The 12,530-nt window shown below is 39.7% G+C and overlaps 1 protein-coding gene across 2 annotated transcripts in view; it reads right to left on the bottom strand.

The window, feature by feature from the left end:
- pdia5 (protein disulfide isomerase family A, member 5) overlaps positions 1-12,530 on the bottom strand; it is a 58,735-nt gene that overhangs the window by 33,285 nt on the left and 12,920 nt on the right. For both annotated transcript variants that reach the window (XM_077216876.1, XM_077216877.1), the window contains exons 3-7: positions 11,117-11,204; positions 5,592-5,675; positions 5,429-5,474; positions 3,781-3,873; positions 2,295-2,355 (exon numbers count right to left, since the gene is read on the bottom strand). In XM_077216876.1, coding sequence (XP_077072991.1) covers positions 2,295-2,355; positions 3,781-3,873; positions 5,429-5,474; positions 5,592-5,675; positions 11,117-11,204 — 372 coding nt within the window. The remainder of the gene's footprint in view (positions 1-2,294; positions 2,356-3,780; positions 3,874-5,428; positions 5,475-5,591; positions 5,676-11,116; positions 11,205-12,530) is intronic.

The raw sequence follows: 12,530 nt of genomic DNA, 5'->3' as shown, positions 1-12,530 counted from the left end.
GACAGGGTTGAACCTGACGACGGTTTAGCAGGGCTCGGTGGAGGTCACCAGGGTGGTAGGTTGCCCAATTCGGAACTCTTGTCTGACCTAAAGGCACATTTGTCATACCTTTCCCCAGATCAGCGTGGTGATGTAATGTTGTTAGTAACTTTCTCATCTCTCTCTGTTTAGCGATGTTCCGTCCCGGACCACTGTACTGCGTCACGATATCAACATTGAGACTGCTTCATAAAGCAGCATGCATATCGTTGTCTGCTGGCTAAGAGAGAGATGATGAAAGAGGAAGTCAACTACTTAGTACGAAATGGGTTAGCCAGGCCCAGCTGTAGCCCGTGGAGTTCCCCATGTTTACTTACTCCTAAGTCGGACGGTACGCTACGTTTCTGCACAGACTTTCATAAGGTAAACGCAGTGACAGTCCCAGACTTGTTCCCTGTGCCCAGAATGGAGGACTGCATTGATAGTATTGGTCCCGCGGAGTACATCACTAAGTTAGACCTACTGAAGCGGTACTGGCAGGTGCCATTAACCCCTTGTGCATCTGATATCTCTGCGTTTGTTACCCCAGACCACTTCATGCAGTGCACGATTATGGCCTTCGGGATGAGGAATGCGCCTGACACGTTCCAGCAAGATGCATATAGTATTAGGGACTGTCCCAAACTGCAATGTCTACCTAGATGACGTGGTAGTGTACACAGACGACTGGACTAGTCACCTGTCGATTTTGGCCGAGGTGTTCCAGAGGTTAGCGGCAGCGTCACTGACACTGAACTTAGCTAAGTGCGAGTTTGGAAAGGCCACTGTGACGTACTTGGGTAAGCAGGTAGGCCCCGGCCAGGTCTGTCCTGTTGACGCCAAGGTTACGGCGGTGTTAGCCTATCCAGCCCCCACGACCAGACGTGAGCTTCGTCGTTTCCTTGGTATGGCTCGATTTTACAGGTGTTTTTGCAAAAACTTCAGTAGTCGTCGCCCCCCCCCCCCCAACTAGTTTGTGTAGTCCCATTGTCCCGTTTGTGTGGATGGACGAGTGTCAACCTCTCTCTCCCCTTTAAGCTCGAGGTTGAGGCATGTGCCACGGGCGCTGGTGCTGAGCTGTTGCAGGATGGAGAAGGAGATGCGTGTCATCCGGTTAGCTACTTCTCTGTCAAGTTTATAAAACATCAGCTGAACTACTCCACCATAGAGAAAGTGAGAAAATTAGTGTTTTGGTTTGTTTAGTCTCAAGTGGTAGTGAATTATAACCTTTAACTTAGTCAAACCCCTAGTTTGATGGAATGGGGGGGGGGGGGGGGGGGGGGTTACGGTCCTTAGGCCCGTGTGTGTGTGTTTCTGCTTGTCTATCCTCTGCAGGTCCTGTGTGCACACCTGTCTCCAGTTGGCAATTAGCTAGTTTGCACACCTAAGTTGGTAATCAGCGGGAGCTGGTACAAAGAGCAGAGAACAGGCAGACTGTTGGTGTAGAGTGTGGAGAGCGGACGTATATAGACCGACGGCTTACCAGAGCTGGGTGACACTGCAGTTGCGTTCGTGGAGTCACTGCAGTAGCGTGTATCAAGTCCAAACCTCATGCTGGGGTTTACTCTCTCGGTGGAGGGTGGGTGGTAAATACTATTGTATCATTTTCCCCTTTGTGGTTTACTTTGTGTTCTCCCGTGAGCTACCTTTTAAGGTGTTGGTGTGTGTGATCTCATCTGGTACCTTAACTGGGTGCTTCCTCTTTGTTTTGGGAAGTTGTTTTCTGTTGTACCTTTTTGAGACTACCTTGGTTAATTAATATTGTAAATAAACGCCAGACTTGCTGATAAAACTGTCTCCTTTGTTCCTTCAACGGTATTATTATTGTCACCAACCTCTTCCTCCCCTGGACTTTCCACTGGAGGTTCGTAACAATGAGTAATAGTAATAGCGATGATCTAAATCATCGAATGGCTACAAGTTAAATTTAACCTTTAGAAGCACTTTTCAATGGATACTGTCTGGAGTCTTGGAGGCAAAAAATTAAATGTCAATCTAAATTTGATTTCAGCTGATTCCTCATCTACAATACTTAACTATTGCATTAATGAGCTTTTTGGTTCCTCTGCGCAATACACAAGGAATCAAGATGAGTCTTTGGAAGTTAAACTCTTGCTAATGGTACATTGACAAATGCTGGACATCTTAATGAGCTCACGACCACATTCACAACTTGCATTGATTCAGGCATACTCAATCAGACTTAACAAGATCTGTTTTGCTAGAATTTGGCCCATCTTGCATGATTGCACACAGTTTGCATCATATGAACTCACATGGGGCGTAAAACATCATGAGGATGGGCCGCTCCTCTTTTTTCAGCAGTTTCCGGAAATCCTGCGAGCCAAACAGGACAAAGTAAGTGAGTCAAACACTGGGTTGAGTGGCTATAACTTTTAGTAAAGTTTCAAATGATCTCAGTAACAAATAAGAGCTGAGATTCCCTGGCCTCTTTCATTAGCATGGTATATTACTTCATTACTCCATCACCCACCAGCAGTGTGGCTGTTTTTGACTGAATCTGCCACTGTCATCTGCAGTATCTGATTTTTGTTTTTAAAAAGATGCTATTGCAGAACATTCAACTAGATTTATTTTAAATCTATTAAAGGTGGACAGTGCAGTTTCTTTCAATATAACGCATGTAAAATATTTAATTAACATTGAGGGCCCTATTTTAACAATCTAAGAACATGGTCTAAAGCGCACGGTGCAAGTGCGTTTAGGGCGTGTCTGAATCCACTTTTGCTTATTTAACGGCGGGAAAAATGGTCGGCGCACTCGGAGCATGGACTAAAAGGGTTGTCCCTATTCTCCTACTGAGTAATGGGTGTGCTTTGGGTGTAACGTGCAATAAATCAATCAGAGTCTCATCTCCCATTCCCTTTAAAAGCCAGTTGTGCTCACGACATGGTGCATTGCTATTTACATGGTCGAAATTTGCCAGCGGAAAGACTGAAAGTGTCTCCTGAGCGCAAACGGATCTGCTCGTGCATGAGGTTAAAGCGAAGAAAGCAGACCATCTACGGGACAAACCGGATTCCAACATATCTTTATGTACACAATACTAATCTTTTACACTGTAATCCTTTTATTTTTAATATTCGGCTAGTTTGTGTGCTGCTGCGCATCCCAGTGTGTGTAATAAGCAGAGTGTAAGTGTATTGTGTGACTCCCTATAGCCACATATTACTAACGTGCCCTTTAAATAACAAAAAAACATTGCGCCATTGACTTTAGACCAGGTTTTTGTTGGTCAATGGCGCAGTCCATTTCAGTTGCCTCAAAATAGCAACGTGCCTGAACACACCTCGTTTTCAGACCAGCACCATGGGTGCACAAATAGGCGCAAATACATTTACTATTTAAACAACGTGGCGCAGAACGTGAAAAAGATAACTGCTTCGGACTGAATCTAGCAAAAAACACTTGTGTATGATAGGGCCATGAATTCATAGTTTAACTTTCCTGACGAAAATTATGTTTATCACTACTGTAATGTCTGGAAAATATTATCACAATTATAATTTCAACCTTGTGTCTTGAATTTTCAAATTCAACTTTAAGGTATTTAAAACCACACTTGTTCCTGGATACACAGTCCAGCTGCCAGATTTAACCAGAGACAGAAGAATAGGAAGGTTCTTCTGTTGCAGATTGCTCAGCTACAAGTCTTTTGTTCTGTGTGACATTCCCACACCTGATAAATACACAGCAGAAAACCGATCTTCGCTGCAGTGTGCTTCAGAGAGCGATACTTACCTTCTCTGACTCTATGTGAACAACATCTTTAGCCTCAGGGTTCTCCTCCCACAGGGGGGCACCTGCAGGGTCTTTCAGGAAAGCCACCATGGACTATAAGAGAAGAGAGAATAGATAGAAACTTTGAAAAGAGACCATTAGAGAATCATCTTTCACTGTCAAAAGAAACTGCCAGTGCATTTATTTCTTTTTATTCAGTAAGTGAATCACTGAGAGATTAGAGGTACGGATCTACAATAATAGGATGTACACTACTGTTCAAAAATGTTTAATGTTTTGAAAGAAGTCTCTTATGCTCATCAAGGCTGCATTTATTTTATCAAAATACTGTAAAACAGTAATGTTGTGAAATATTATTACAATTTAAAATCTTTTTTCCATTTTTATATAACTTTTTAATTGCAATTTATTCCTGTGATGCAAAACTTAAGTGTCACATGATCCCCCCGAAATCATTCTAATATGCTGATTTGCTACTCAAGAGGAAACATTTCTTATCATCAGTGTTAAAAACAATTTGCTGCTTAATATTTTTGTGTAAACTGTGATACTTTTTTTGAGGATTCTTTGATTAACAGAAAGTTCAAAAGGACAGCATTTATTTGAAATAGATTCATTTGTAACAATGTAATTTCATGCTACTAAAATAATTTGTATAAAAAAATGCAACCACAAATATTTCTGCCGTATAGTACTATTTAAACGGTGTCGTAGTAGCCGTATAGTATAGAGTCAGTTCTTAATATTTACAAGAGTATTTATCTTTTTTTTAAACAAATTTAAAAGGAGTGTGTTTATTGGCATATTAGTATTTGCCTCTGGCATAAATTGGTTATTGAACATTTACATTTTGACTACAAAATTTTAACTTTTGGTCATTTTGCTATTTTAGGTAATATTCCAACCTTGTTCTAAGCATTATCTAACTTGAACATAAAACGTATGGAGACTTATCACCAATGAAAAATGTTTCACTCTTGCACAATTACACTAATTTAGTTCCTAATCTATGAATCCTAGACATTAGGAACTAATCACTCCCTTGACAAAGTGCTCAAAGTACAGTGTTATTGCTATACCAAGGGAAAATGAAGAGCAATATGTGGTACTTAACAGTAGGTGCATTTAATAAGAGCTCCCCATTTTTTTCACACCAGTGGCGCCAGCGAACATGTCCCATCACTGTTTCTCATCCAGCATAGCTCAGCTCATTCATTTTTAACATATTTCACATACAGCTCTCCTCATTCCAGAGCCATTCATCAATGCCTCATCTCATTTGCTCATAATTGAGTTGAAAGGTGTGTGGAGAATGAGACAGGTGAGAGAAACCAATGGGAGACGAATTTGATTAGTCTACTTATGAAGCTTGGACTTTGGTTCTGGTGCTTGTGGCTGAGTAATAAGAAATAACAGCCATGGGAAAACTGTGGGCGTCAAGCGGGTAAATAACAAAGAGCGAATCATCCACAAACAGATAACAGTATGCATCCGAAAATGCACAGACATATTTTCTGAAAAAGCGGATTGTCAATCCATATGTATATCAAATAAATATTAATACACTGGATTTAGAAAGAGGCTTCAAAATAAGCTGCGATTTTTGTTAAAGATACCTTCATGAAAATGTAATTTTCAGAAAAATTACCTTAAATGTGGATGGTCTGTTGTATTCTGTGTGGAAGGTCCCATCCCTAAAAGGAACACAAAACTACAAGATGAATTGCTGAGTTCATGGTTCTTAGTAATAATTCATAAGACCTTCATCTACCATTGTTACATGGATCTCAGAAAATTAAGACTATTCTTACTTGTAATGCAGGACCTCGACTCCTTTGGTTTTTGAGCTGGGATCTACCTTGACTTTTTTACAGAGTTTGCGGCCTTCTGAATCACTGTGGTGGGAAACGGACAGAAATAACATGAATATTTAATCACATAAAAGAATCACATATAGTACATATAAAACAGTCGTTTGGATAGATATCAGCTTGGACAAAGTTCCAAATTTTAATAATTGGGTCCTTTTTAATTCATGTGTTGGAACTCCATTACAGTTGTATCCGACTCTTGGCGCTTCCATGGGCCATTTTCGCCATGCTTTCCGGTCTTCTGCTTTCTTTTTCAGCTGTTCTATGCCTAGGCCGGTGATATTTTTTATGGTGTCGAGCCAACGCGCTTTTTTGGTGGCCTCCTTTTCTTGTTTCACTAACTGTGCCAAGCATTATATACCGCTTTTCCACCAAAGCATTTTGAGAGCCGGTTCGGAGCCGGTGCCTACTCGCGAACCAGTTCTTTGTGTTTCGACAGCCAAACAACCGGTTCTCGGCCAGGAAAACTGGTTCAAAAGCGGCACCAACTCTTTGCTGGACTAGAACCAGAGAACCGTTCTTTTACCACGTAATGCTTACGGTGGGGGCGGGTTTAGATGTGTTCTAAACATCTTTTCTGACATTTGCAGAAACACGATGTAGTCTGCCATTGTAATTGTTATGCTTGAAGTTGGCGCAAGCGTTTCTAGCTTTTTTTTATTGAAAACATTATGTAAGCAAAGAAGAAAACAGTCACAATATAGAACAAATAAACGGAAATAAAAAAAGACACAAGACAGGGGTACATAACTAATCAGAAAGATTACATATCAAAGGAAAAGATTAAAATACCTACATATTTCAATTGTTTTTAAAGCCTTCTTGGTACACGAGTTAGAGATAATCCCAAAGTAATGTTGTACTTGGAAGCGTTTCTAGCTAAGACGTATAGCGACGTACACAGTGACGTAACGACGTTGTTCGCTGGGCGCTCTAGTAAGTGGAAAAACAAACCGGTTCTGAGAAGGTTCGCAAGTTGAACCAACTCCGAACCAACTTAGAACCAGCACCAGTTCCGAACCAGTTATTTTTTGGTGGAAAAGGGGTAATAGTATTTTCTAGTGAAGTTGTTTGCATCACACGGCCAAGATGAGGCGCAGTTTGGTAATTTTTCCCTCAAGTAACATCTCTGGTTTAATGCAGTCCAGGACCTCTCTGTTGGTATCCCTTGCTGCATGGTATTCTTAAGAGCCTTATCCAACACCACAACTCAAAGGCATCAATCCTCCTTCGATCAGTTTTTTTTTTTCATAGCCCAGCTTTCACATCCATATGTTGATAGGAAACACAATTGCCGGGGCTGCCTGCATTTGGTGGTGAGGTCAATGTCTTTGCTCCTCCAGATTTGGTGCATGCTTAGCATTGCATTACATCCTAATGAAAATCATTATTTCAGGTGTGCAGTCTCCAGTTTGGTCGATCATAGATCCTAAGAAGCAGAAGTACTTAACGTATTAAATTTCTTCTCCGTTGATGGTTACTTTAATTGCACCGGTTCCAGCTGGTGACATCATTTTTGTATTTTTGATGTTCAGATGGAGTCCCATCTTTTCACTTTCCTTTTGAATTTTTACTATAAGTTGTTGCAAGACCATCCTTGGCTTCTGCTAATAAGGTTGTCTCATCAGCATAACGGAAATTATTGATATTTCTGCTGCCAATCTTCAAATCTTTCTGAATGTTTCCAGACACAATTTCTTAATTACAATTTTGCACTTTGTTTGCTACCTGAATTCAAACTTAATTTAATTGGATATTAAAATACATTATCAATTCAAGCATGAATGGCACACGACCCTAGTAGAAATGCAAGGAAAACAAAGTTTGAAGCAACCATGTTCAGTACAGTGTCTGCAAGCACAATCAATTAACTTCATACTTTTTGTGAAAACACAGAGGCGAAAGCGAACATCAAGTCATAGCGAATTATGCTCAACAAATATTATAATCACATTATTCTATTATAACACAGGCCTTTGAAGGACATTTGCCATGCAAATTGATGCAGCCAAAAAGTGAAGTGATACAATTAATGTCCCAAGACATTTAATAAATTGCTGTAGCAGCAATACGGGACCGCTCATGGGAAGCGACAGATGACCACAGCAATAAGCTAATGTAAGGGACGCTTCTAAGTTTTGGCAAACCCTGTCATTCTTATTTTATTTTTTTTGAAGGACAAGACATTCAGCTTCCTTTGCTTCAGTGTATTATACAAAGTATGCCTGTTTGAATTTAGAGCCACAGGTCTCCAGATAAGAAAAGTTAAACGTTTTTTTTCCTCGCTCTGCTTTAGTGACTACTTACAGCTGAAGAGCATGCTTCAAAAAGTCCTGAGCATTAAATGGATTTTGTACGAGTATTTGGTACTGGTATTAGACATTGTGTAGACAGCAAACATTCTACAATCTGGCATACTTTTCATCCCAAGCACGACCCGACAATAAGACCTGCCTGATGTCTCGGGGTCCGCGTAAACGTCGCTCGGGACAGTTAAACTCTCACTTGCCAGATCCTGGCAGTGCTGCACCACGAAAGTTTATAATTTGCAAGTGCTTTTAAGCCTTTCCAATTTAAATATTCAAGTGCAAGAAGACACAAAAGAGAACTCCATTCAATAGTGTGAGAAGTTGTGTGCGCGCACACATCCGACTCCCAGAAAGCCGCTTCTCAGACAGCATGCAAATTCTGAACTAAGCTCCCTTTCACATTTCACGTCAAAAAATTGCATAAAAATTTTTTGGAGTCACAGCATTATTAAGGTTATTGATCAAAAACAAAGACAATAACTAGGCCTAATTTTGACAGGGCAAGTAAAAAATTTACCCGCTGGACCGACCGGGCCAGTAGACTTTTTTTTTCTTTTTTTTTAAGCATTAATTCCCTGTGCTTTATTGTGGGATATATTTGATATATTGGATAACATTAAATCATTGTAGCTTGGAAAGTAGCTAGATTTAAACATCATATGTCTTTATCACTAGTAGTAAAGTCATTTGGACCCTTTCTACATTATTAGTAAACATTTGCAGCTCTCAATTTTTACACATAAAGTAATACATTTATCATGCTCAACAATTCAACCCTGTTATTCAAGTAATTGTAAGAAAACATTATCAACAATCAACAATATTTTAACTTATGGGAAATAAAAGTTAAATAAATAACTACAATTACACTTTTGGTTACATCAGAAACAGCAAATCATAGAAAATGAACTAAGGACATATAACTGCTTATTTAATATTTAGTTTAACTTCCTGACTGAGACTGATGATCAATTTTCTGAAAATGAAGTATCTACTTTAAACAGGCCAATTGATGAAAAAACAAAAAAAGCCTTTGTTTCTAAGGGTTTCCGGCCCTATTTGTATGGCAAAGTGCCACAGAGGGATTCAAAATTCAGTGCTCGCTAAATTTATTGCACAAAAAAAAAAGAACACTCCAGTTCCAGACAAATTCATCTTTGTCATACAGCCAACGACATAAAAACAAACAAAAAAACAACAGCAACAGAGCACTCTATCTTCACACTCACACCTCAACAGAATCTGAGAACAGAAAAGACACACAATTACCTGGTCCCACTGTCACCGCACATTTGCCCACACCCTCCCAAAGAGATCCAGATTGCTCCATTGAAAAGACTTCCCTTCCCTTGAGCGATAATGAGCATGGAAATGTATTACATAAGGACAAATAAGAGCAGAGAGGACTCAGAAGCGATCTAAAGCCCCATGCTAATGGAAATTCAAAGAGACAGAATTCAATTATGCTTCTGACAGCATCCGCCCCCAACCGGCTCCATCCCTTAAAGGTAGATGAGACACCATCATTAGCGTTCCGCATTTCCCACATAACGCCTTTGTGGGAGGACCAAGATAGTTGCGGCAGAGATCAGAGCTCAGTCTGTCATATGCAAAACTCAATTAGACATGCTGTGCGTTGAACGAACTGACTCAGCATCACAGATGGCAATAAGCACACATGCGTAGACATTCACCTTCATACCCTCCTCAGCCTCTATGACCCTGTTCGGTACACCAAAATAAATGGTCATCCTATTCAAGCACCATACGCTTTTCTAAAGCATGAGTCATGGGTCAATAGTTAGTGGCCGAGATTGCTGTCTTCAAACAAGTTGAGTGGAAAAAATTCAGCTGAAAGCCAAGAAAAGTTTGAAGGTTCGGAGAGAAAGTAGCTGGCCTATTTCAACAAATTTTCGCAAAATATCCAATTGGATCGTTCAGACTCCAGGATTATTGCATTCCCATTTTCTTCACACTGATCCCACTCTGTCCATGACCTACTTCCTTAATGGTATCCCCCAGTGGACTGCATTTGGCCATCTCTCAGGTCCCTGTCATCAGTAGAAAATGTGTGGGCGTATCTCTGCTTTGCTCTATCACACTGCTGCCTGTGAGAAGTTACTTTTTTTAAACCCAGCTTTATATAAGTTGTTCACAAGGGGACTCGATGTACCCAAGATGGTCTCAAAAATGTGCTTTAAGGATTGGTTCTGGAAAAAGAAACCATGCTTGTCTAAGCTAGAACAAGCTTCACATCCTACCATCTATCAAAAAATGATTCAGAGGCAAGCTTTGATTGCTAATTATCAGAAACATCTAAACTACTTTTGCAACATCTCTTTCTAAAAGCAGAGAAAGACGCTGAGAAAATGCTGAGTTGTAGCACTCGCATGAACTGAACTAGAATGCAATGGAACAAGATAAGCCACAAGAATACAAGGTAATCAACACAGACATAGATGTTAACATGACCTGTGCAATAAATTATGAATAATAAATCGTGCATTCGCCTACTGTCTGAGTAGGCACTACATTTCAATTTGAACTTGCTTCACAACTGTTTAAAAAAAGTATTTTATATATAGTATGAATAGAATAGTATGAATGAAACAGACGTACTAGTATTATATAATATAGTTCAGGCACACATTTATTTTCGTGTTGGTTCTTTGCAATGTTAATCAAATATGTTGCACGTTAATTCTTTATGGGTCATTACTTTGTACTTTTAAAGCAAAGTATTTATATTCACACACACACACACACACACACACACACACACACACACACACACACACACACACACACACACACACACACACACACACACACACACACACACACACACACACACACACACACACACACACACACACACACACACACACACACACACAATCGATAATCGCTTTAGCATCGAATCGCAGCCATCTGAATCGTAATCGAATCGAATCGTGAGGTGCCTAGAGATTCCCACCCCTACTAAAAACACCATCTATTACCTTCATACCGCATATATTGCTGTTTATATTAGTACGGCACAGCTGGTATAAAGACACAATATCAGTATTAGAGAAACACCAACAATTTGATCAGGATGTCAGCTAGCAAAAAAGTACACTCAATTATATAAGAGCCAAATCGATGTAGACTCACCCACAATTCACCCAGGCGATGGTACCCTGACCTTTCACGGCCTGAGCCACATCAGACAGCAGCTTTAGATGAGAATCTCCAGACGAAGCTGAGGACACACACAAAAAAACACATTTAGAAGACTGTAGAAGAGACAGTAACACCCTTAAATATAATAAGCTTGTATCCAGTGTACGCGGATGGTCTCCAACACTGTCCCCATGGCACCTGGAAGCCCACATTGAGCCTACATGTCACCCGCAGCGAGCACATGCTATAAATAGCTTCAATTATAATGCTTGATTTCACCATATTTCTTTTTTTTTTTAATAATACATGAAATTAAAGAAAATAACTTTTAACATTTTCCATACCAATAAAATATTTAATGTTTTTTTAAATAATTTTACAAACGAATTTTCACATTAATCCAATTCTTCTGATCTGCATTCTCATAGCCTACTAACCAAGCCATTGCTAGTTCAAAAGATCTCTGTGTGCTACCTTTAGGAGATATCATTAGGAAACATGGAATTAGCTTTCACTGTTATGCTGATGATACTCAGCTCTATATTTCTTCCAAACCTAACGAAACTCACCAATTCACAAAATTATCGGAATGCATAGTTGATATCAAAAATTGGATGACTAGTAATTTCCTACTACTAAATTCTGAAAAAACAGATATTCTAATTATTGGACAAAAAACTTCCACACGTTATAACCTAGAATACCGTCTAACACTTGATGGCTGCTCTGTTAAGTCTTCGTCGTCAGTTAGGAACCTGGGTGTGCTCTTTGATACCAATCTTTCATTTGAAAGTCACGTGTCTAGTGTCTGTAAAACCGCATTTTTCAATCTTAAAAATATATCTAAATTACGTCATATGCTCTCACTGACAAATGCGGAACAACTAGTTCATGCGTTCATGACATCAAGGCTAGATTATTGTAATGCTCTACTGGGTGGTTGCCCTGCACGCTTAACAAACAAACTACAGCTAGTTCAAAACGCAGCCGCTAGAGTTCTTACCAGTCCCAGGAAGTACGACCATATTAGCCCGGTTCTGTCAAAACTGCATTGGCTCCCTATTAAACATCGTATAAATTTTAAAATATTGCTGATTACTTACAAAGCACTAAATGGTTTAGCTCCCCAGTACTTGAGCGAGCTCTTAACGCATTATAGTCCTTCACGTCTGTTACGATCTCAAAGTTCTGGCCAGTTGATAATACCTAGAATATCTAAATCGACTGCTGGCGGTAGATCCTTTTCCTATTTAGCACCAAAACTTTGGAACAATCTTCCTAACATTGTCCGGGAAGCAGACACAGTCTGTCAGTTCAAAGCTAGACTAAAAACACATCTCTTTGACCTAGCATTCACATAACACTCTATAGACTTCTATAATTCAATATTAGGCTGCTTAGATTA

This window comes from Siphateles boraxobius, unplaced genomic scaffold (genome assembly GCF_051911475.1).
Source record: "Siphateles boraxobius isolate OS27281-9 unplaced genomic scaffold, OSU_SipBor_1 7, whole genome shotgun sequence".
Lineage (NCBI taxonomy): Eukaryota > Metazoa > Chordata > Actinopteri > Cypriniformes > Leuciscidae > Siphateles > Siphateles boraxobius.
The sequence above is the reverse complement of the archived record's forward strand: the minus strand, read 5'-3'. Positions and strand labels throughout refer to the sequence as shown.